The sequence below is a fragment of the Strix aluco genome, chromosome 5 (genome assembly GCF_031877795.1).
Source record: "Strix aluco isolate bStrAlu1 chromosome 5, bStrAlu1.hap1, whole genome shotgun sequence".
NCBI lineage: Eukaryota > Metazoa > Chordata > Aves > Strigiformes > Strigidae > Strix > Strix aluco.
Genome location: NC_133935.1, coordinates 33,982,129 through 34,007,831, shown reverse-complemented (window position 1 = coordinate 34,007,831; position 25,703 = coordinate 33,982,129). Strand labels below are relative to the sequence as shown.

At 45.6% G+C, this 25,703-nt stretch overlaps 1 protein-coding gene across 3 annotated transcripts; it reads left to right on the top strand.

Annotated features, from left to right (window-relative positions):
• Window positions 1-70: 70 nt before the first annotated feature.
• On the top strand, window positions 71-24,305 carry GPRC5A (G protein-coupled receptor class C group 5 member A). 3 transcript variants are annotated; one of them, XM_074826863.1, is made up of 4 exons: window positions 71-15,029; window positions 20,299-21,266; window positions 22,208-22,260; window positions 22,931-24,305. In XM_074826863.1, the coding sequence occupies exons 2-4, from the start codon at window positions 20,345-20,347 to the stop codon at window positions 23,021-23,023; spliced, it is 1,068 nt and encodes a 355-aa protein (XP_074682964.1). In that variant the 5' UTR covers window positions 71-15,029; window positions 20,299-20,344; the 3' UTR covers window positions 23,024-24,305. The 3 variants fall into 3 exon arrangements, with proteins under 3 accessions (XP_074682964.1, XP_074682963.1, XP_074682965.1); XM_074826862.1 differs by lacking the exon at window positions 71-15,029 and adding an exon at window positions 17,487-17,763; XM_074826864.1 differs by lacking the exons at window positions 71-15,029; window positions 22,208-22,260 and adding an exon at window positions 17,487-17,763.
• Window positions 24,306-25,703: the final 1,398 nt, after the last annotated feature.

Genomic DNA, 25,703 nt, shown 5'->3' with positions numbered 1-25,703 from the left:
GGGTTTTCTTCTTAAGTCAGTGATTTAGATTTGACATCAGTACCTTAGATATGTCAGCTGAAGAGTGGCCCAGCACAGAAAGAATCTGTTTCAGCAGATTAGACTATTCACTGCCTGGAATTCAATCCAGAATCTGTAATGATTGGCAAGATCAAGGAGAGGTCTGGGTTTTGGGGGGTGGTTTTTTTTCATTTCTGTGGCTGATTCGTTTAGTACTTACAAACCAACACAAGAGGGTGGTATTTGCCTGGGAAAGCAGCTCAGAAGCTGGATGGTGAAGAAAAGCAGGTATCATAGAGGCTTTTTCTGTGTTTTCCTATTTATTTCTCTGTCTTAGGCAGAGTTCAGTGCTGTATAAGTAGACTCTTGCAAGAATGACATAAATGTACTTATCTTCATATCAAACCAGAATGTTAGTCCTAGTTCCCATTGGCAATACAAATTTTCACACTGGACACTTCTACTTATGGGCAGAGAAGGGTGAGAAGTGCCTTTGTGATTACTCAACATGAAAATTTAATGTCTCTTAGAACCACTTGTAAACTGGATTTTCTGCTACATGAAAAACTGTTCAGAAGATTCTTTTTTTAGATCTAAATGGAAAGCAGAAACTACTGCAGTAGTCAAGATGAGCTCAATGGTTACTTCGTAGTGTCAGCATCAATCTATACACATGTATGCTAGTCAGAATGCTTTTATGCTTTTGGGGCAGCACATTTTGCAAAATTACAGAAAACACAGCATGATTAAAACTAAGGGGAATATGTTTTTTTCTTTTTTATTTAAAGCATCTCTGTTGTCTCCATGAGGAACAAACATACCCTCTGATGGTGTGAGAAGAGTGCCAGTGTTCTTCCTTTGTCTTTTTTTTTTTGTAGCAGTTTACTCAAATCTCCTGTATACTCACCTTCAAGTTTGATAGCTCTAAGGTAGTCTAAGATCAGTGGCACATAAGGGTACAGATCTTGGGGTATGTTGACTGCTAAGAGTGTTCTTATAAAGCAGGAAGAGAGTGTGCACCATCATGGATCCCAGTGCAGAGGCAGGGGTGGAAGCCCAGTAATGAGAACATGTTCATTCTACGGGGCCCTTTGGTAGGGATCCCCACGGGTAAGAGGAAACAATGTTAGAATGCACCAGAGAGAGGAACGAAGGGAGTGAGCATATGGGTGGAGATGCAAGTGCTTGTTCCCCATGGAGTGAGGGAACTCTCCCAACTGGTCTTCTGTCCTGCTGGATGCTTGGAACAAAATTTCTTCACAAGCAGGACAGGGATGGTACAACTATCAGCAAATGATAGAAAAAAGCTCCTGGGTCTCTGGAAAACCTCTTGGTGTTATTCCCAGCTATGTAATAGGTGACATGCAGAGTCAGTCCTTAGCCAATCTTGTAAAGTGATGTGAAAGGCAATTTTACTGCTGAAGGAGGTAGGACAGGAAAATTTCTTTCAAAAGTAGTATGAGGCTTTCTTGAATAGATAGGTGGAGCCTCTAGCATCTCCCTGTGTTCTTTCCTGTGTGGAAGGCTGCAACATCAGATGGTGTCTATGTTGCCCCTTGATGGGATCAAATACTCTATCCCTCCTCTGCAGTTGCAAGAATAACAGGAGAGAAGTAGAGCTGCTCCTTCTAAAAGGGTGCAGACACTCCTTGAGAGGAGAGACTCCTAGACAGCTGGCCACCTCCCTTGATTTGGAATCACAAGCCATAGAAACACTTGGCACTAGAAAAGCAAAGGTCTCACCACACCCACATTCTTACTGTGCCTCACCTGCCACAGGTATGTGCAATTCAATTTCAACTAAAAAAGGTTGGAGGGGCAGGAAATAGTTTCTTATTGTGACTCTGCCATGAGGGCTGGGTTAGGGTGTTTGTATAACTGAAGTGGAATAGGGAGTGTCTAAAGATGTATTTGGTCAAAACAGAATTTGTAGCGAGACTAAAGCAAAATCTTGCTGATCTAATGAAACATGAGGGGAAAAGAATGGAGTGAGACCTGTCTCTGGATAAAAGACAGTTGTGAAAATACCAGCACTGGTATGTGTGTGACTGCATACTTCTGTACAACTGATGCCGGTATGTTTGTTCAGTCACGAGGACTCTTGAGGGGCAGTTCTGAAGCACAGCTCTGCACACCTCTTGAGTCTTTGCACAGCAGGGAGCTGAAGTGGAGGATTAACCTTAGTGTGACGTAAGGTAGGATCAGGCTAACGTAACCTGTCATTTTTTTTTGTGGTTGAAACTCAAGTTTCAGCAAAAGCTGTGTTCTCGGGAGATGTTTGGTGGGGATGTTTGCAATTTAAAACAGTTCTGCACTTCCCAAGCCCATAAAGAGAAAGTGATTGTTTATATACTTGTAATATGTATTTTAAATAATGTCTTATAGTTTTGATTTTTAATACTGTATAGGTGACTACCTCAGGAGTAAAGAATGGGGTTGTAATGTCTTCTGTTTAAATGTTCTAGAGGTAGGAGAAGCAGAACAATCATTTGGCGGGGAGGAGTAAAACATTTATGTCAGTGTGGATAACTGACTTCAAGATAAGTGAGGATAGCAAGTAGCAGTCCATGCAACTACACAGTATTCCAGAGTGGAAGCTGCAATGAATTGAACTGTCTGAAATGGATTTGGCTCTCTTGGTTCCCCAGTGCCATGTACCTGCTGCCCAGGGACTGCAAGGGAAGACATGTACAGGAAAGCCCAGCTGGGAACCAAGGTGGGGAATCCAGGGCTTTTTTTTCTGTGGTGTCAGCCTGAGCCTAAGTCTGCTTAAAATAATCATGAGGAACATGGGCCTGTTCAAGGACATGGCAGCCTACCTTCCCCCACTGCCCCAAAAAAGTAGAGATGACCAGAAGAGATAAGTATGATGACTTACTAGCAACACCATTAACTTGTGCTGAAAAGAGGCTCAGTTTAGGAGGGAACTCTCTGAGTAAGAAGAGATTGGAAATCGGGAGGGCCTTAGTTTACAAAGCAGGACTGAAGTTAGTAAACATTTCCAGTTTAGCCAAGCACTGAACAAGGAAAATATCCTACATACTTAAAAGCCCTTGGAAGTACTTAAAAAGGAATGGAATTTATTGCATGACCTGTGAAAGACACAGGCATGTACCAGGCATTTTGATGTTGTATAAATGTGAAGTTGTGGTTTGCCTGCAATGGCATGTGAGGAGCTTCTGTAAACATTCAAGTGAGCAATTAATTCTTGTAAATGTTGCAGAGCAAATGCTGTAAAAATTCAGCTTTGGTGCCAGAGGTCCATGTAGTCATTCTGAATTTTTACTGCTTTTGTATACACACTTACCAGTAGATGTTTTGGGGGGAAAAAAACGATGTGTACACATGGAGAATCAGAATATGAGTTTCTGACAGAACCCCAGTCTTTGGGGTTAACTCCTGAGGGTTGTTTTTTTAAAAACATTCTTTGTTTTCAGATGGCTTTTTTCCCCTGGTCAGACTATGAAAGCTCCTTATGAATAAAAATATTTAAAAGGGAGAGCTAAGGATGTTTTGTTCCTCTGGCACCTAAGAAATAGGAATAGTTGCTTGCTCTCTGGCCCCAGGGATGAATGCAGTGATGCCTCCAGTGCTGTAGCTCTTCCTGAGGACCCTTCAGATACGGAAACTTAAAATGATAATAGCACTTTCTGCTTCCAAAGCCCCACTGGGATGCAGGTACATGCTTTCCTGAACATAATAATCAAGTATATGTCATGTTTCATGGTAGGATGTGTGTTGGGCTGTGCCAAGGTCATGCCTAGTTGTGCAATAGGAGACAGTGGCACTGTGCAGTCTTCAGCTGTTGACATTATAGGTCCTCAGGGAGGGGTGGATGCCCTTGGAGCTTGTTCAGCACTTTTTCAGGAAAGCATCAGAAGCCTGAAGCTGTGTTTACCAGAGGTTAACACAGGGTATTTTGCATGCCCAAAGGGAAGAGAACTATTTTTATCTTTGTCTTCTCTGCTGAAGGATCCTCGTCATTGCAGAGGTGTATATGCTGCTCTGTTGTCTCTCCATAAAATTAAGTCGAAGGATAGGACTGTCAAAAGTTTCTGCCTTCCCTTGGGCTTGGTGCTTGCTAAAGGTTCCTGAGGAAAGAGGAAATAGAATGTGAGCTTCCTATTGTCTTCCATTCAAATCCTAGCAAAGGCAGAAAAAGAACCTGTTGACAGGCCTCTCACAGAGACTATTCCTTCTGTCCATCACTTCCTCCTCTCTATTTGATATTGTCTAAAGCGGCAGGTTTTTTGGCACGTGTTGCCCATTTGGACTGATTTAAGTTCTCTTTAATCCTCCTCAAGATTTTCCCACACAAACATGTCTCTGTGTAAAGAAAGATAAATAGCAAAACTTGCTCTGCAAGTAATCTGTGTGAGGTAGAGAGAGGGTTGCATGATAAGGTTAAATTGCTTTGGTTATGTTGGCTTTCCAGAAGAAAATGATTCCTTTGTGTGGTTTTTGTTGTATATCTGTTCCATCCCATGAAAGGGGCTAAACCATAAATTCCTTGTCTTTCATGTAGGAAAAAGTCTTTTGCACAATGAGAGTTGGAGTCACAAAAGTATCTCTTCTGCAGGAGCAGTGTAAGGGGGCACAGGATCTGTGGAACAAGCCTGGGAGAGAATATGTGCAGGCTTGCTCAATTTTATTTAAAGCAATAGAAATTAAGGTACCCCAGTCAAGCATGTAATTGGATATACTTGGTCTTCTACTGTCTTTGTTGTAGCTCAGTTGAAGGGAATTTGTAACAGGAGATACCCAGCCTGATCTGTCCTTGCCAGCCTCTGCACTTGATATATCAGCAGCAGGGAAGTAATACTACTTCTCCCTCAATATATACTCAGAATGATAAATTTGCCACTAGTGAGTGATTTCCTATTACTGCTGCGCATGGGCATGCTTAGAGGTGTGTCAAACCTTTATCCTGGTGCATGCCAGAGGCTCTCTTTGGTTGTTAAGGACTGGTCTTCTCCAAACACAATCAACAATATGAAGCAGACAGCCTAACAGCCTCCTCTGGCAGAGCCTAGGCAGAATCAGCTTTCCATTCCTGCAGTTTCAGGTCTCGAGATGCCTCTTAAAGATTCTGCAGAGCTATGGACTGTTTTCCATTGGATACACTCAAGTCATATGTGGGTCTTAGTTTACACTCTCCCCACCTGTTGGTGAGAATTGATTTAGTAATAACTAGGAATCTTGGAGTTACCTTTCCAATTTTCAAGAAAAGATTAGATAAAAATGCAAACAAAGTATTGGCTATGCTCTCCAAAATGGATAACATAGTGAAGAATTGTTATAAAAGATCTATGGAAGAAATGTTAGATTTGCTAGTCTGTTCTTTCTAAGATCAAATTTAGAGATAGTCTCACTTCTGCCTGTGTTCAGCTGGCTGACTGCAGCCAGGCTTGCTCATCTCAGCTGAGTTTGTTAAAGAGCCCTTTCTTGTGAAGCATGCTAGTGTTTTGTGACCCTTTGGTTCTTCCAAGGCTCCCACTCAGATATGACTTCTTTACTCCAACTGTACTGCTCTATCTAGTTCAGAGGATGACTTTTTGAAGATCCATCCTTTGAATGCCAGTCTACCCTCCCCTCTTTGAAAATATCAGCACTGATTTCACAAGTCAGATGCTGCCATCTGGTCTGGCTGATAAACAGCTCTTTGATTAGTGAGGAATGTCCCTCTCCATCAGGGTTGTGTTAAACTGATGGAAGGGGAATTGCTGTCACTGGTAGTCTTGGTCTTGTATTTGCATGTACTGTTTGAGTGTGTGACTGCAGTGTTCCTTTGAAAATCCTTTAGCAGACAGCTGTGGTGCTCTTGAATTCAGTAGAAGCAGCAGATGTAGAGGAAGATGTGGCTAGTGCAGGGCCCTGTTAACCTTCTGCTGTTGATAAATATGTTGTGCAATGGGAAGGCATCTTGCTGGAGGGCATAGTATGAATGAAATCTTTGGTGAGTGTCTTTGTATCTTACGCACACAGCAAATAAGGCTTTTTTTTTTTTTTTAAACACAAGAAGCCCTTTGGAAAGCCAATTGCTCTGTTCTTTCTTGGAAAGGAAGGAGGAGCTCCTGAACCAGCAGTGTTTGCTTGTCCTGTGCCAAACAGGACACATGGATAAAAATCTTTGAGAGTTCTTCTTTGCCATGTTCTTTAGTCTCTCCTACTTGGGCCAGGACAGCCTCCTGGTGGAAGTGTTCAGCTTTGTTAGCCATGTCAGCCCTTTGCTTCTCTGATCACCTGAGATCTACAGGACCATGTATTACCAATTTACACAGGTAGCACAGAAAATGCACGGGGGGAGGTGCTTTTCTGCCTCGAAGACCTTGTGGGTTAACATCCAAAAATACACTGAAGTCTGTGGAAAGGACTGTGCAGTAGTTATTGACATGTGAAGATTCAGGGATAGAGAGGAGGGCTGATGGGAGGGAAGTCCCTCTTTATAGCTGGGTGGTGAGTTGCATGGAGCTGTTATCTTTTTTGGTAGCGAAAGACCTTTCACAAGTAGACATCTGAAGCCAACGATGGCTGGGTGACCTTACCTTGAAGTGGCTTCTGTGATCTGGATACTCATCTCCTTGGCCTTCACAGTGGCAGGACACATAGTTAATTTCTGCTTGCTTTGCTAAAGTAGGGTAGCTCTGCACCAGAAGCCATGCTGAGCCTTAAAATGAATCCTGGGTAGGAGGAAACAGCTTATGAGCTTGTGCACTGCCCCAGGTACTGCTTCAGCTGGAAGGCTTTTCTGTGACTGAAGTGGGCAAAGGGCTGAGTCCTGTGGCAGAAGCCAGGACTGTCTGACATACAAGGCTGTACTGGCACACCAGAGCAGGTTAGCCTGCCTGCTCAGCATGTCAGCAAAATTTCACTGCCCAGACAGGCAGAGTTTGCATCTTTCTGCTCTCCTGCATTCTCTGCAGAGTTGCATCATCACCCAGTCCCCTCCCATCATTTAATCAGATAAAGCTGACCAAGGGACTCCCCTAACTTTTGGGAGTATTCAGTGACAGAGATCTTGGGGCCGTGTGTGCCCACAGGGGCACACAGCTGGGGAGCCAGCTCTCCTGTGGCTGAGGGAGAGGGAATCTCCCGATCTCCCTGCATGGCCTGGGGTAGAGGAGCCCTGCTGCCCAGGAGTGCCTGGATGAAGCCTCCCTCCCTGTCTTCAAGCCTCTCCACATGGGTTGACTTATTCCTTTAGAAGCACTGGCCAAGGCCTCCCTTAGCATAATTAACTGGCAACCCCATGTTCTGCTCCTGCAGCTGGCACAGGCCTGCTGAGATACTCCCTGAGCAAGATTTCCTTGTGCTCAGCATGCCCCAGAATCTGTTGCATTATTAAACTTCCATTATTTGGTGCTTTTTTTGGGATTTCCCATCTTTTTCCCCTGCCTTTGACCATTCCTACATGTCTGACTCCCTGCCTCCACCAAGGTGTCATGCATGCATCCCCCTTTCTAAGCACCTTCTGCACTCTGCCCTGCTCGCTTTTCCCCAGCCTTGCCCCACCAAGCAGCCTGTAACCAGGTCCCTAAATTGCCCCTGAACTGGTTCTTTGTTCATGCTGCACTGCAACATTGTCCTGCAGGCTTTTCTCTCAGCTGGTGGACAGGTACCTACCCAAACTGTTTGCTTTCAGCTCTGCCTTTTTTGTGCAGGGGAGATGTGAGCTGCCTCGGCAGTTCCTGTGTGGCTCTCCCCATCCTGATGGCATTTTAGGGCACACCTCTCTGCTTTGAAGTTGATTGCCAGAGGAAGCTACTACAGCCCCTATGCAGATGGAAGTCACTCCATTGCGCATCTGCAGACATATCCCACCTCAGCCATTCAGGGACTGACTGGGATCTGTGTTCACAGGTGCTCTAGAAGATACAAAGCAATGAGGTAAATGATAGAAAGCATTGGAGATCCTGCTGGGCTCTCTGGGCAAGTCTTTTGTTGCTTAATAATGTAGGATGGCTTGTTAGGAAGAGATGGTTCATTTATATTCAACTTCTTTCAACTCATTAATTGTATTAGTCTTAAATCCTTTTGATGAGTAAAGAGAAGGATGGTTAGATTTAGGGCAAACCTATCAAAATACTGTGTTGTCCTGGAAGATTAGGATACATCCTAACCAGTAACAGACCCTACAGTGTCATTTCTCTGATGATTACAAATGGGTAGTTAGGAAAGTCAGATTTCAATTGGTCAGTGGAGGTTTTAACCATGCGTACATCTAGATTAACCACTCCGGAGATTGGGGATTATCAACTGTTATGTAATAGCAAACTTTTTTTTAATTAGAACAGGACTGCAACAGATGCTGTGTTTGCTAAGGAAACTAGACTGTCATGTAATACATCCAGAATGTTTTGTTTGGCAGAATCATACACATGGATTGACCCTTTCCTTTGCCTTTACCTCTAGTAAAACCACACTGCTGATCACACAGGTGAATCATTATAGGTTGGATTTAGTTCTTATTTGGGTTGTCAAAGTAACAACTGAAGTTGGTTTAGTTCAGTTCCAGGTCAACACAGCTTCAGATCTACTGTGTGAGTTCAGCTCTAGCTGAGGAAAAGCTAACTCTATGTAATGTAAGATCTCATGGTAACTTCACCCCTAGGGCCCTGTAACTTGATAAAGCCCTTGGAGTCAGCAATAATATTGCTCGGATCCATAGCATATGTGGAATCACTTCATTCATATAGCATAGGCTTTTATTTTTCAAGAGTGTACCTTATCTTATCCCACACATGATGGGATATGTTGTGTGCCAAGCAGAAGGTCAGAGCCAAAATTTGTGGTGATTCCTTTTGCCTTTTAAAATGTAAGCACAAAGGCAATGAATTTTCTGTGTGATTAAATAAACTTCCCTGCAGGTCCCAGACATCGAGTACTGCATTCTTGCTGAACTGTTGGGCACCAGACAATGCCGGAACAGCTGCTAGGTTTTATCCTGGAGTTAAGGTCCTGTCTGCAGCCAGGGATTCCTGGAAAAAGCACTTTACAGCCTTTTCAGGAGAGCTGCTCATGGGCCAGTTGATATTTCATTACTGTAAATGAATGTCTGTTATGGCAGTTTGTTAATAATGAACAAGGAACAGTGGAAATTTCCGTTTGACCTTTTGATGGAATTATGGATTTTTGGTTAAAAGGGTGAGGAAGAGTGTGTGTGTATGTTCATCTGTATATGTGCAACTGTGTTGCATAGTTGAAGAGTTATTTATTCTTTGTATACATCAGAAGACTTAAAGCAGTAAGAGTAGGAATTTCATGCACAGACTGCATTTTCAAGTCAACTCTCCCTTTGAGATTTCCACTCTTTATTGTGATAGAATTAAAGGGAGAATAATGAAATGGATTACATTAGGACCTCAGCTTCAGTTCTTAAGTACTTAATCTCTCTGGCTATGATTCAAATCTCTGGCTTCAAGTGCTCTATCCTTACAAAGTGCAGCCACTGAACTAAACGGCATTTAAAGAGCGCAGATCTCTCGGATATGGCTTCACAAAGCAAGCAGAGGGATCCTATCACAGTGCAGCACATGCTAAACATCCTGCAGTGAATTTTCAATGGAAAACCATTTTCAGTGGTGCTCCTGGCTTGCAATTGCCCCCTCTCTCAACTCGCCTGGCTACCACTTCCACCAACAGCACCCTTGCACCTTGAAAGTCCTGCATTTTTACCTAGTTTCAACAGATACTGCAACAACAGAGGTAAAAGTATGGTAGGCAGCGTGAGGCTGGGTGCGGCCTGTGTGCGTGTTTCCACGTGGCTGTGTTTGTGTGTGGTTATGTGCCCACTGAGATTAGGCAGCAACTGCAAGGAGAGGCATCATTTTACAGAAGCAAGCAGTTAGAGCAGGAATGCTATCAGGCCTCTTAAACACACCCATTTAAATTTCTGCCTTAGTGAAGCAGATAGAATAGGGCACTGTTTCCCCCTCAATTTCCTGAAGTAAAGCTACTTGAATGTGTATCATTATCTCATTGATTTTTATGCTGCTTAACCTCCAGATGCAGCAGGCATGCACCAAATGAACATTGCTATGTCCCTTAGGGAGCTTAATGTCACTGGTGATACTAGGAAGTTGGAGATCTCATAAAGCATCAGTTGTGACTAGCAGGCAGGACAGGAGGAAACTTGAAGAACCTTCGTGTTGATTCAACAACTGGTCACTCCTGGAAAATATTGCACTGGGAGAATCATTCAAGAAAGGATTTTGGTAGGAGGAGTGAAGAGCTGAACTGCATTCCTGGGCCTCTAGCGAGGCAGTATCTGGGGATACGTATGTGCCTGTGTTGTCCTTGAAGTTAGAAGAGCAGCCCACCCACCTTAACGTATGACGTGATGGAAGAAGCAGCGGAAGGAAGCCTGCACGCATTGTCTTGTGCCAAGCGAAAGAAAGGTGCGCAACAATGTGCTAGCCTTTTAAATGGAGGATACCAAGCGCTGTTGCCCAGCCAGCTCCATAACCTTGACCCAATGTGAGGGTCCTAGGCTACCACCTGCACTCACCCTGTGACGGTGGGACCCACTGCTGTCTGTGCATACCTGAGGAGCGCCAGGTCTCCAGGCTCCCAGGAGGCATGCCATCTACCTGTGCCAGAAGCTAAGTACTTCCGGGCTGCTGCCTGCAGAGCAATTCCCCTGGCTCCTTAGTTGCCAAAGGGAGGGGAGCCATCAGGATCTGAGTGAAAAGGCATACTGTGCATGCTGAAAGCATGGCCTTAGCCCTACCCTGATGAAACACACATTCTGTTCTTCTCCCATCCCATCTCTCTGAGTGTTTGCAAGGCTGTAACAGCCTTTTTGGCGCACACACAGTGAGCTGGGGAAGGACTGTAGCATGGGCTGAGCTAGGGCTCCCCTCATGGTTGCTGACATATGAGTGCTTGAACTGCCCTGAAAGGCATCTGAGGAGTTTTATTGTCATACGCAATCATGATCAAGCAACAAACTTTACCTAGGGTGAACTAGCAAGCAGAACTGAGGCACTGGCTTTGTAAACTATTTATATCTATAATCTGGCAACTATTACTCACTGTCATTTCTGCCAGGTCAGCACTGGCATGGCACTTCCAGCAGTCTCCAGCTTAAGCCCAGAGGAACACAGACCATCTACCCTCAAACCACGGTGACCACAGACTCTAACGCCCATGGCTACTGGGAAATGGCTGTGTCTGTGGAACAGAGCAGTGCTAGAAGCCCACACCTTCATCTGCCTGAGCTTTGCTGCCAAGCACCTGACATCCCACAAGATGAAACTGCCCAGAGAGAAGCTCCTTCTCCCAGAACTACAGTAAGACATTCTTCATCAGGGCTAGCACTAAAGCCTTGTGTGTTGTCATGTTCCTCGGTTACATTTTCCTGAAGCCTGACTGGGATTCCCAGGGACCTATGTGGCTCCTCAGCAGCTTTCCAGCTCCAAGAGGTGACAGTGGGATTTGTGGCACCCAGAGACCAAGAACTGCATGCCCTGGGGACCTGCTCAAAACTGCAAGAAAATATTCAGGAGCAATAGGCTGCAAATTCAATTACTTGACCTTACCTTACAATTGTTCCTTATATTTTTCTCCCCCACCATCCATTTCGTTCAAGAGAAATCACAGCATTGATTAATTATTAGCCTTGGTTGGATAACACATGCTGACCAATGGTTGATCCCAGGCCATGGTTCTGCAGTCAATAGCAGATTTGTGCACAGCCATATCACTCAACAGAATGTGTCTGATTAAGATTAAAAGTGTTAATACAATTGTATTTTTGATAATTTAGCCAGGGCATACAATAATGAGTTTATGCCAGCTTCTGTGCTGGCTGTGTGGGGGCACAGATCTGTATCAGCATGAAGCTTGTTGATAAAAAATAAAATCTATCAACACTTTTTTTCTGATGAAGTCTAAAAGGGAGGAGTGATTTATGTTGGATCTTAACTTTGCTTTGTGTCACTGCAGTGGCGTTTGATCCAGGAGCAGTAAAGCAGAATTTTCTGTATCATTGAGCAGGAAGTTTTTGTGTGCAACCTGATTCCCAGGAATACTTCTTGCATGGAAGCAGTTCTCTGAAGAGCCTCTTATCCAAGGCACTACTGACAAGACAAATCAGCCTGAGACTCCAGGGCAGCATGGTTGTCTCAGAACATCTATTGCCAACAGTCACCTCTGCAAGAGAGGGGCTAATCTTCTCTCAGCGGGAATTTCAGCCAGTCATCTTGCAGTGTGTCCACATCTTGCAGTGTGGAGTGGAAAAGGGAAAACTACTCCAGGCACAGTCGTCAAGGATACCAAAGGGAACAAACACCATTAGGGGCCAGACAAGGATACCAAAATAAGGGATGGCACACAAGGAAAGCAAAGGCTGACTCCTCCTGGAGTGCTTTGCTGAGAGTCTGTGTCAGGCTTCACCAGCTAAAGATGCAGCCAGACATCCCCTCTTTCCTAAATCATTTCCCCAGCCTTGGCATCAGCCTTTCTGGGAGAGAGAAAATGCAGTTTCTCCTGGATCTCCCTTGATATGTCTGTCTTTTTGGGGGTATCAGGCAACATCCCCACCAGTTGGTATGTTTTCAGGTCCCTTGTTTCCTGAAAGTTATGCACTTCTTCCTAAATGTGTCTCTACATACAATACCCATTCATCCCTATCAATGCAACTTGCTGCTTTGGGAACACATCAGCACAAAAGCAGATGAGGTTAATGCCATAAAAGAGGACTGGAGCATTCTTAGCTGCTCTGGTAAATGGATGGGCACAGGATACCTCCAGGAAACTACATCTAGAGGCTCAGTTGTTGTGATTGAAATGTTTATCAGCACACTGTTGACAGTCCTAAAGGAGGTGATAAATCTCATTATTTTTTTTAATTTGCTCACAGCCTTCAAGAGCACCAGTTTTGTTGTATGAAAAGGATCTTCCTAGTCAAAGTGATCACAGCCACAGGTGCTCTTAGCTGCTCTCCACTTATTTCTGCCTGTTCTTGCTCCAGCTTCACACTTGTGGAGTATGAAAGATGGTGTGACACCTGCCTCTGTGGGATAAGAACAAGTCATGAACTCAGCACAGTTTTGGCGAGTGTTCCAGAAGCCACCCCCTACACCTGGGTTTGAAGGTACTAGGCTGGCTGTACCTGGGATTGCATACAGAAGTGATCCTGTTAGCGGAACAGCAGAGCATTATGTTCCTAGTGGGAGGACCAGGCAGTCCATTTCCGTTACATTTCCAGAAGCAGGATCTTCTCACAAATTAGGGATGCTCTGGCAGATAATTCACCGGTTTGAAAGTTTCTGTTTATAGGACATACTCAGTAGCACTGGTTTCAATATTTTAACAAGTCTCCTGCCCTTTTCTTGCCCAAATCTCTCCCCCTCCCAGTAAATGAACAACTTCTACCAGGAATCTGGGCATTTAGGAGCCAGGAAAAGAAAGGGGTTGGCCAAAACCTATTCATTTAAAGAAGGAAGCTTCTTTGAAAAGAGGCAGCAATCAACACTCAAAGCAAAGCACATCACTTACATATTGGAAATGTTTATTTTGTTTCTGAGACTGAAAATGGCAGGGAGCACAGCATGCAGTTTGGAAGAGCTGATGGCTGCAGAGACAATTAACAGCTCTGAAGGATATCAGTATGAGTTTCTTCTGCAGTTTTTTCAGATAACACTTCTTTTTTGGTGCCACACTTTTAATTTCTGAAGGAAAAGGATTAATCTCTTAGACAGGGTTTTTGGTAATCCTTGGATACATGCTTTCAGAGCCAGAGCACAAGAGATTCAGGGACAGGACCCCCAGAAGAAAGTACAGTGTTATGTGGAGGTGCCATGTGTACCTTTCCAGAAATTACACCCCCTGCCCTTGTCTTCGCTCCTGTCTAAGGCAGAGGTGCTCTGAGCTGGCTGCCCAGATTGAAGACCCGTCACCACTGTGCCAGGCTGTTTCCAAGGGTGTCATAACATTTATATCTGAACTGATTTAAGATGAAGGACAGGGTGGAGGCTGCTGTAATGTTAGCTCAGTGTGACTGTGGTAAGTGCTGGCAGAGGGGATTTTTTTCAGGGAGCAAGGCTGCTCTTTTGTTGTCAGTGTACTGCACAGGTAGCTAAGCAGAAGGAATGACACAAGCAAATTCACAATGCAGACAGTATCAGTGACCAAAAATAAATGTTATTTAGACACATTCCAGAGCACCACGCACCGTCTCTCCCCAGGCATCTAGCTGCTTTGTTACTTGGCTTAATAAAAGGTACTAAATCAGTCCATGAAACTCCCAGACCTGCCTGAGATGAGAGGGGCTGCAGCGCTCTGCCCTTCACTGGCAGCTCATCCCTGTGACACTGAAGCTGGTGGAGCAGGGCTGGCCCAGGGCACTGTGGGCAGCACTGGGCATTGACACCCCACGGGAGGGAGCAGGGCCAGGCAATGTCAGCAGCCAGAAGGGGAAAGGAGCGCAGCCAACACAGAGGGAGAGCCCAGCCCTCCTCCTCCACCTTGTCCTGCTGCCCAAGGGCTGGAAGGGGAGGTATGGGTGCCTGCTGTCCAAAGGGGTCAGTCCCTGCTGCCATCCCCGCCTCTTCTTGTCAGGCATAGCCACTTCTCCTTCTCATTCACCAGCAGCCAACTTGCTTGTCCAGGACTGCAGTATGGTCAAAGCAAGCTGCTTTGCTACCAACAGCCTCCCACCCAAAGGAACAACCAACATTACCAGCACTTTGCTACTGGATCGTGTTGAGATTTTGGAGAATTGCTACATAATTCAGCTGACAAGTGTAAAGATCGATGTATGAATTCATTATTTTGTCTCCCTTCACCTCTGTTGAAGAGAAACAGATACTTCTCAGGTGTGATTTGGTTTGTTCTGAAGCAGGTCAACTGAAACTCCCCTGGAAGTGCCTCTCTCTCTACCAACTATAGTGGGAATCTGGATGACTGCCTCAGATGAAGAAGTCTGCTCTGTAGACACCTAGGAGTCAATTTAATCATCTACACACTGGTGCCAAGACCATTTGATCTCCCCTGGATTATTCAGTGTGAGCTGATGCTCCAGAAGGGTAATTTCCCACAGCTCTTGTATCCTATGTGCCATCCCTGTTGTGGTGACTGAGTTACAGGTGGCTGAGCTACAGTACCTTCAATGAACTATTTGTCTATGCTGATGCACCAGAACGAAGTCCATATGCTGGACATCTACATCTAGGTACCTACATATAAGCTGGGCATCTCAGCTCTGAAATAGCCAGAGGAGATTCAGCACTCAATCCATTTGCTCTTACAAACGTGCTTTGAGGTGCCTAGGGGTATCAAAACATCTGCACAGAACTTCCAGATCTGATACAGGAGATATGGAGATCCATGTGCTCCTGGAATGGTCCTTGAAAGCTGAGCAGGATACCCTGTGGCATCTCAAATGACATTATATGCAGATGTGCAAGCACCTAAAGTGAGGCCCCAGGCAATCCAGCCAACCACACCTTGGAGCATTTTGGTGTACACAGAAATAGGCACCTGCATCCAATCAGCTGGGGCAGTCCTTCTGACCTTTTGGCTGTTTGGGAGCTGAGACACCCAGCTCATATTTAGGTAATAACCATCAGACATCTAAATTTTGGTGCCTCTATCTGCAAGCTGCATCCCATCCCTAAAGCAAGGTGACAATCATCCTCACCTTTGTGGTGTGATTGTTGTACCATTTGTGCTCACCCATGTAGACCATTGATGCTTATCCTCCCTCCTTGGCACAGCATGAGGGTTATGGGCACCGTTTCTCAGGCTACCTATCACAAGTCAGCAGCACCTGGGCTCCTAAGTCACTTGAGATTTTTTTTTTAAATGTAGCCCCATTTATTAGCCTTTTGAAAGTACAGGGTGTGTTTGATGACTGACTTTCAAGGATTTCTCAGGCATTCTGGAAAATATCAGTGTTACTCATCTTTTCTTCTTTTTCCCCCGATATAATTTGACACGCTGCCTTCCATGGAGTTTTGTGTGTCTATGTAAATGTAAGGAAGTAACTGGCAGTCCATAATGTGCTCTGACAAGATGCAAATAGGCTGGCAGTGGCCAGTGACCTTTGAAAGCTTCTTAGCATGTCAGCTTGGCTCCCACTGAGCTGGTGCTAAACTCTTCTCCATCACTCCTTTTCTCCTCTCATTTTTCACAACTGCCTCCTTCTTGGCTGGCTCACTAAGCCTTTAATGTTAAGATTAATTTAATGTAAAGAAACCTGGTATGTCCTTTCCTAAGAAGCCTCAGGTTTTACACTGAAATGAAAGTAGGAAGGACATGAGGAACTGTCCTCGGGCTCAGCATGGCCCACCCTGCAGTGACAACACTTGCCTTTCACTCAATGAGACCCTCATCCCTGCAGGCCCTCATGTCCTTCTAGGGGGTATGCAAGAGAGGACTTTTGTGGTAGTCTCTACATGTGACATTCAAAAGGGATCAGCACCTAGAAATAAACCAGGGGCCCTAAAACAAACAAACAAAATTAACATTCAGATGAGACAACTATGGGCAGTCAGACTTCAGCCCATATTTGTCTATGCTGATGCACCAGAATGAAGTCCATGTGGTGGATATCTACATCTAGGTACCTACATATATATAAGCTGCAGCATGGACTCTCCATGAAATCCTGAAAGAAAAAAGAGTGTATTGTTGCATTGGTACATACTTATGCTCTCGGATGCTTATATATAAGCTGGGCATCTCAGCATGTACAGCTGCTCCCACAGTTTCGGGAAGGAGCACAAGCTCCACAGGGTGGGAAGGATTTCCAGGTTTAGGGTTGTGTGTAGGGACTGAGTGCTTAGTGTGGATAGGCCCTGATGTCCATTCCTTATTCAGAATAATAAAATACTCCCAGTGAGTAATATTTAAAATAACAGATGAAGTCATGAGCACGTTGGAGATACCCAGGACTTTGAATGGGATTGCACTGATAGGTGTGTCAGGCCAGAGGCACAATGTAGAGCAAGGGGGAATTTGTCATTGCCTTAATTCATTAACCGTCTGGGCCAGAAATTTGAACAAAGTGACTCAGCGCTTGCAAGCTGACAGAACTGTGCCTTTGGAGAGTAGGGCTGGCCTGAGTGAAACACCAGGAAAGGCAAACTGCCCTTTTCAGGAAAGGAGCCTGTGGCTCTCACTGGCACAAGTGGAAGGGATGAGCAGAGCAGATGTGTCCCCATGCACAGATTCAGCGCCCAGCAAGAGCCCCTAGGAAACTGTCTGTGGAGCCAGGCTTGCAGCCACTCTCCCTCCAGGTGCTGTGGGCCTGTTTGCATCCCACAACCTCCTTGCAAGCAGTTACCTGGCAAGAAAGCATGCAAAGAGACAAAACACTTGGAGCAAGGAGGGGACGCACTGCTATTCACAGCCACGGTCCCCACCCACGGGTGCCAGGAGTCTGACAGGGGAGCACCTTATCAGGCGCTTGGCTGAGCAGCATTCAGTCCCGTCCCAGAGCTGGGACAGGCAGCGGCTCCATCTCCACCCCGACGCAGGGGTGAATGCCCCGCTGACGTCAGGAGGCCTTACTTCATTTCCTGGCACGGGGACCATATTTTCATAGCTGTGTGCTGTCGGAGAGGAGAGGTGGTGGAACTGGAATAGGTGTGCTCAGCCCCACCTCCTCAGCCCTCCAGCTGTTAAAGCTCCCAAGGAGGGGGACTGCTGCTCGGCTGGAGCTACAGACGCAGAGGTGACTGTGTAACTGATGCACTGGGAACTTGCCTCTTCTAGCTGGAGACTCCCTGTTGCTTTCTCCGAGCAGGACCCAGAAAGGTAATTCAAGGCAATGTCCTACAGGATACAGGGTGGAGCTGCTTTCTGCGGCTGGGGTGGGATGGCGTGCAGGACCATGGCTCTGGGGGGTGGGAGAGCAGGGGCATGGGGTGCCACGGCAGACAGAGAATGCCTCCTACCCTTGACTCTAACAGGGGACTGCCAGCTGGAGCTGAGGGAGTTATGGCAGACTTTCATGGGAATTTACTTGAAATTTGTGGCTGGATGGGGTATTTTATGCACAAGTATCAATGAGAGAGGAGGCTCAGGCTGGAGGGAGAAAGCGCAACACTAAGGCAGAGCCATGATTTGGGGTGAGCTGCAAAGTTACCACAGCACAGGCTCCCTTGAACAGACTGCAGAGCCCCTTGGAAATCCCAGACACTTCTGTAGGTGCTGGATGAAGAGACTTGGCTTCTGGGGGCAACACTCACCCAGGAGACAGGGCAGAGACTCTTCATGCCTCACAGGACATCTACCCTGGAAAAAAAAAGGGAGTAAAAATCAGCACAAGTGGCCCAGTTGTCCAAGGCAGCGAGGTTCTTTCCATCCTATTTGTTCCAAGGGCCTTAACAGCGTGCTGTGGCAAGTACCACTTGCAATAAGCATCAGTAAGGACCCAAAGCTGTGGGTGTGCTCTGTGCTGCCCTGGGGTTTTACGCTGGCTCTCTGGGCTCTCCACCTGCCCTGACAGCAGGCACCAGTCTGTACCTGCCAGAGCTGTGAATAGATAAGTTAATCTGATCGACAGTAAATGTCTGTGGATAAAATTGTAGCATTTGTTCTCTAGATTTTCAGAAAGTTTCATTATTTATTATTCACAAATGTCCAGATAACTCTCAGCTATTTGTGCAAGAGATCATAAATCCCCAAAATTTTATGAACAAAGATTTGTGAAAACTCCTACATGTGTTATTCATTAATTCCCTTTTCTCCATGGGAGTCCAGAGTTCCTGCATATTTGAATAATTTGCATTTTATTGTAGCTGACTTTCTGAAGAGCTGCACACCTCCTTTTACACAGTGAGGTTAAAAGCTGGAAAAATGTTCCACCACTTATAAGCAGATCATGTTGAGGCATATATGGGGCTGAGAGTGAGTCGGTAATATTTTCCCCCTTCACTCATCCCTTGATTAGAACAATGGCCATTTATTGTAGACTCAACCTACACTCCCTAAAATCTGTTGGAAGTGTTTTAAAACCAACCTCATAACTGCAGTATGTTGTTCTGGAGCGGGAAAATCAATGCAAATGACACGGTGAACACTAAAGACTAAATTTTGCAAGACTAACTTTTTTTTTTATATATCAGAAAAGAAAGCTGTTGGTTTTCCAGTATGGGTCACCATTAAGGCCAGATTCTCACGTGCTTCATGCCAATATTGTATCTAAGCTCCTGTTTTGATGGATTTTAGAGACCCAAGCCTAACTGAGCAATCTGGTACCTAGAAAGCAGTACCTGGTCCCTGAGATCTATACTCACTCAGTGCCTGCATAAGGGGCCATGAAGTGCCCAACATCTTCATGCAGTGGTTTCTGCAAATGCTTCAGGCTCCCAAGGAAGTAGGCAACTTAATTCCCCTTGGTGATGGGCAGAGCTCACCCAAACATCCCTCTTATCTCCTGGCGAGACAGGCTTAAACCAGGCTTACTCAGACAGCACTGAACTCCTCATGATGAGACAGCAGGAATGTGCTGGGTATGTTAGAGACCTTGCCATCCTTGACTCCTGGACTCCTCAAGCAATAACTTGGTGGTTACTTCTCATGCAGTGAATAGCATTATCTCTATCATGTCAGGCTTTCAGCCAGCGCAAGGCAGTATTTCAGGGAGGAGACTGAGGTCTTTGAGACAGTTCTTATTGCTGCGTTGCCATGAAGAAGGAGGCATATGAGTTTAGGGCTTATTTGCTGTTTAATTTGAAGTGAGAAGAGATATGCTGGAGGCATCCAGGTTAGTCATCTGCAGGATAAAAGGCAGTGAAAGTTTCCCTTCATTCATACCCATAAACCAAAGCCAAGAGTGTTTCAGAGAAAGTAAAAGGGGGAAAAGAAACAGAGTAACGAGTTTCCTGTTTCGCACTGCTCATCTCTGAACCTCACTGACAAAAGGTACTGACATTGTTTGAACTTGTCAAAAGAGCACAAACTGTATTATGACTAACAGCCGCTCTTGTATCACAAAAGTGACAAGGCACCTCAGTCTCTGTGCTGCAGGGCACCAAGCTAACGCCTGCAAAAGCAACTCACCTTCTCTGTGCTCCCCACGCTCCTATGACATTGCACAACCCCAGGCACGGTGCAGAGGATATGCAAGGTGAATTGCCTCCTGCTAAGGGGCTTGGCTTGCCCTTGGTAGAGAGACGACGCCAAACAAAGGAATGGCTCTGCTCCCACAGCCCCATGTTCTTAGATACCACTGTGGTATCCTTGCCCAGTGAGGTGGGGATGGAGGTCTGTCCTGCCTCTCCTTCACCACTGCTGGCCACACCCAGGTGGTTGATATGACAGTCCATGACTTTTCTTCTTCTACAGCTTTGTGGAAACATTTCAAGGGGAGGTTGTTCAAGAACACGAAAGGATGACGTCGCCTCCCCGAGGCTGCGGCAGCATTGCTGCTGACTATTACATGCTCTGTGACATGGAGAAGGCCTGGGGGATTGTCCTGGAGTCGCTGGCTGCAGCTGGCATCCTCATCACCATTTTCCTCATCTGCTCACTCTTCTTTCTCATCTGTAAAATCCAAGACAACAGCAAGCGACACATGGTCTCCATCTATTTCTTCTTTCTCTTAGGCACGCTCGGCATTTTTGGTCTCACTTTTGCCTTCATCATTAAACTCAATGACAGGACTCGCCCCACTCGCTTCTTCCTATTTGGAGTCATCTTTGCTCTCTGCTTCTCATGCCTCCTCACCCATGCCTGCAACCTCAACAAACTAGTGAGAGGAAGAAAGCCCTTCTCCTGGCTGGTGTTGCTGCTCCTCATTTTTTCCTTTGCCCTGGTACAAGTTGTGATCAACATTGAGTACTTAGTCACCATGCTAGTAAACCAGAAAGACAAATTTCTGAATATGTCTCCAGAGGACACCAACAAGGACTTTGTTATGCTTTTGATCTATGTGCTCTTCTTGATGGCTCTGACCTTCTTGGTTTCCATGTTCACATTCTGTGGGTCATACAAAAGCTGGAAGAGGCATGGGGCCCACATCTTTGTCACTATCCTGTTCTCCATTGCCATTTGGGTAGTGTGGATCACTATGCTCACAAAAGGCAACACGGTTTTAGATAAACATAGCTGGGATGATCCTGTCGTGGCCATTGCTCTGGTGTCCAATGGATGGATCTTCCTGATAATGTATATCGTCCCTGAAATTTGTTTCCTCACTGCCCCTCTGAAGCTGGGAGACTACCCTCCAGAAAATGACTTCTGCCAACCCAAGTTCATAAAACAGACAACTGGAGCGGACAACCGTGCCTATACCCAAGATGAAATTGTGCAAGGTATGATGAATGACTCCACTGTCCCCCAATCCTGAGCACATATGCACCACTCACGAGCTAAAAGGGGTAGGAGGGTTACAATAAAAAGATTTGAAGATAATGGATAATTTAGAGGTAGAAAAAAGTTTCGGACTGATGAGACTTCATAAATACAAGTGAAAGTGAATCTACAGACAAGAGGGAAAAGAGTAAGGACCAATGCAAAAGCCAAAGATGTGTAGGAGTGACTGAGTAGAAGACTTACTGTGTATCAGGGCTGAGACATAACTCTTTATTATTCTGTTATGTCTGGGAAGTCCATGTAAAAATTCAGGAGCTTTTTGTTTCCCTCTTAGCAATGCTCCAGCTCTCAGACCTCTCCAGGTTATACCTTGGAGATTTTGTGTTCAAGTTCTGATCTGGTTCCCATTATCCATTTAAAAATGAACCCACCATCCAAAAAGGAGGCAAGGAGGTCTCACTTTCATCAGTTGAGGCTTCCCAAATCTACGGGTAGGAGATATGACTGCGCTTCCCATGGATCTGCTACTGAGGTCACATTTGTCCCCTGGAGTCAGACCTCCAGGTTTGTAAAAGAATAGCTGAGAAAGTCTGTGCTCTCCCAGGGAATAACACAGAGGGGGTCCTGTGCATGCGAGTGGGAGGGATTTGGCTGGTAATGATGACAGTAATTGTGAGGCAACAAGAGGTGTCTAAACTCCAAGGCCACCTATGTCCTGTTATTTACAATACCATTCATTCCTGCTTTCATATGGAAATAATTAATAAGTTACCCACCTATGGATTTTAACCCATTCCTGCCTCATACTGCATAGTTTGATCAATCTAACAGCAGCTGCTAACGTAGTAACAGGCCCTTTGATTCTCCCTTGATGTGGTATTTCCAATCTACCATACAACATTAACTCACTAACTTCCCCCCCTATTGTCTTGTGACTCAGGAGACACAGGAGACCTCAGCTACTCCCCATACTCTTCTCACTTTCAGATGAAGGTAAGTTCACACCCCTCTTCACCCATTTCACCGTATGTAGGCTATTGTTCAGGCACTAAAGGGAAGAGAAGGAGCAAAGACAGATGGACCTAGAGCAGTCTCTGTGGAGGCAGGCAGGTGCTTTGCATGGAGCGATACCATGGCATGTGTTCATGGAGGTGCCTGTGGCTGTGGGGAGGGACATGTGACATGTCCAGGGACATGGGAAGGAAAGAGGAGCCCAAGGAAGTGTATGAGGTTGTGTTTTTCAGTTCTTCTGGATTTGACATCGCAAAAGAAGTCCTCTCTTTGAGCACAGTTTCTGCAGTAGACTTTCCTGAGGAGATCGTGCTCCTTTCCTCAGCCAGTGCCCTGAATGTATTGCCACCAGCAGTCACTGTAATTTGCAGTGCAGATCCAGAGTGTCCCCATGTCCGTTCACCAGTTCTCCTTCAGATCACAGCCTAGCGAGGTCTAGTAGCTCACATCATGTCCCCACATGTTCTCTGGTGACATGTCTACATTACTGGTTTGTTCTGCCAGGATCCTCTTCCACAGCCCCACTGATCACACTCTCAGGAAACCTTCAGTTCAATTTCTCCCTCCCCTCTTTTGGTTTTTTTTTTTTAAGTCCTATTCTATTACTTCTCTCCATTTTTGAAAGGTAAAGACTTTCATGCTTCCTTTTCAGACCATCGAACCCCAAAATGATTTCTCTATCCCTCGGCCCAAGGCCCGGACAAGCCCATACCATGACTACACTGGTGGGAAAGGCCCCATGTAGCAGCTCCACAGTGAGCAAAGAGATTATGCGCCTGTCAGCAGAGGCGTGGGGAATGGGCCATGTGGTGACAAATCAGTCGATCCTGCAGAAGAGACAGTCAACCCACACTGGCAAAAGAAGAGAGGTGTCCTCTTTTCCCCTCACAGGCACCCTTGTAGCCCACTCTCATTCCTCAAACACAGCTTTCAGACACCACTCTGGATATCCTGTTCCTGCTCATTCTGTTTCTCCCTGGGATGGAGCTCATCTCTTCTGACAGAAGAACGTGCTGGGAAGAGCCTGCCCTGGCCTATTTTCAGCAGGAATGCTGTAGGGCTAGAGCAGCAAGAAGATCATCAGCCGGGTCTGCAACCGGCTCTGCCCCAGACAGGACTCAGTTTGATCAGTTCATGTTGTCTGCACCCCATTCTGACAGGAGAAGAGTCAGGAGCAGGAGCATCAGCCCTACACATCCTCACTCCTGCCCACCTGTGAACACATTTCAGGTACTACCAAGAGCACCCTCATCTATTCACCGTTACTTTTGTGCCCACTCCCAGCCCTGCCTGGCACTACTCCAGAGTTCAGTGCAGAAGAGACAGAGAGAGAGAGAGAGAGAATATTCCTTTTTTATTCTTCATGTTCACTTCCAACCCCTTCCTCATCACCTAGAAACCATGGTGGAGATGGGGAAGAAAATTTGAAGACATAAAAACATCTACACCTATTGACTCTGACACATTTTCTGATTTGTGGTCTAGCATCAGCCTCTCTCCTAGCTCTGACCCCTGACCATGCACCCTAGCTGAGCTCCCCAGGGTGCCCACCCAAACCCACAAACCCTCCCTCCCCACCCCTGCCACCCCAGGCTGTGGATCCCTGCAGACAAAACCTTTCCATGCAGCTGCTTGCAGTACCCTGGTGGGATTTATTCCTACACAGCTTGGAGATCTGCCTCCTCCAGAGTGTGTCTGTGGCATTAACATGAACATTTCCCAAGCAGCCAGGTTACAGAGGGCAGACACCCTTCTTCCCAGGAGTAAGCACGCATGAGCATGTGCGTGTGTGTGCGTGTGCACACCATGTGGACTGCACCCTGGTGATGAGCAATGAGTCTGCAGAGTTGAATCATTCCGTAGCCTGCTTTGCATTTGGTAAATAGTTTTCCATGATATTTCATATATAAATGCATAGAGCTCTCCAAGTGGGTGTGTATGGTACACTGGTGTCTGACACAGATATATATATTTATTTAGTAGTTTGTATGTGGAATATTTAATTAATAAAAGCCCAAAGAGCTTGACTACAAGACTGGTGTTCTTCCTAGGGAATGTGATTCCTCTAATGGCTGTTGGGGTGACAGCAACAGCTCTCCATGGGTTGGAGTGGGCCACCTGGGAGATTGTAGCTAGGGGGATAATGGCAAAGAGATGCTGGCTTCTTCAAAGCTATCACTGTGGACCAGAGATCAGCTGCTTGAGGGTGCAGAAGAGGGTTAGTAGTTTCTCCATGCTACTTTTCTTGAATAAAAAAAGCTGATTCAATGTTAAAGGTGCTTAAGAAATGAAGAAATATAAACCCAAGCCACAGCAAGCAAATGCAGGAGGAAGGATGTGATCTTTTCATCAGTGCATGTGTCTGTGTCTGCTGTGTCTATATTCCTGTATTTATGCGCTTGTGTCTTGCTGGGTACTTGCATAATTCAGAATAGGAAAGGAACTTGTAGGTATTTAATTCAGCTTGTAAAAATATGTCTTTCTGATGTTCTGAACATATGTAATATTTTTATTTGAAAGAAACAATATCAAAGAAAAATAATTATGATGGTGATTATGCTATTATTATTATTGTTATTATTATTTTTTTTAAACCTCCTGATGGTATGACGCTGTAATCTCCCAATTTAGAGGCTTCCTCTCCCATGAGTTTTTACGTGGTATGTTATGCTACCACATACTCATATGCTCCTGGAAAGCAAACCCACTTCCTCAGGCACAGTGCTGTCTAGAATATGTCAGGCTGGGCCTTCCCCACTCTGCCTATCAGCACTGAAGGGCGACACAGGGTGATTCGAGTCTTCTGAATCCCCTGGAATGAGAAACCATTGGTTTGAAATGTGTCACAGGACATCTTGCCTTTTTCTAGTAAATCTGAGGTGGAAAGGATGCTTACCCTCCTCTTCTCCTTTCCCCTCTACCTACACAGTTCCACATGTGTAACACAGAGGATGGGAGAGAAAACTCAAGGATACTAATGTAACACTGGGGAGCAGATTGGGAAGGGGGTATGTGAAACCCTGACGCAAGTTGTTGACTTGCAGACTGAAGGTAGAGAGGACATGCTTGAAACAATACCAAACTTCCAAGAAGGTAGGTTTTCAAGCTGATGTGGTGCCATTGATGGCTAGAGTATGTCCCATGTGGAGACAAAAATGTATTAAAACAGAGCCAGCTCCCCTGCTTCAGTGGAGTCTGGTGGAGCCAAGAGACAGGCTAACAGGAGAATAAGAGTGAATTGTGCTCTTATCGTGTGTTTTCCACATCTTATCAACTCCTTCACTGACTGCTACAGACAAGAAAGTGTCTCCCAAATGCACCTTGGCCCTAGAGGCAGCAGAACTAGGAGAGATGAGGGACACCACATGCACTCACATCAGTTCAGGGCACGGCAATTTTCTTGATTACTTGGTTGTTAGTGTGCA

What these genes read in the sequence shown, in the direction of transcription:
- GPRC5A (XM_074826862.1), top strand. Translation starts at nt 17,696, where the DNA reads ATGCACTGGGAACTTGCCTCTTCTAGCTGGAGACTCCCTGTTGCTTTC. An exon ending in TCCGAGCAGGACCCAGAAAG is followed by an intron (nt 17,764 to 20,298) that starts GTAATTCAAGGC and finishes CTTCTTCTACAG; the next exon opens with CTTTGTGGAAACATTTCAAG. An exon ending in CCAAGATGAAATTGTGCAAG is followed by an intron (nt 21,267 to 22,207) that starts GTATGATGAATG and finishes CTTGTGACTCAG; the next exon opens with GAGACACAGGAGACCTCAGC.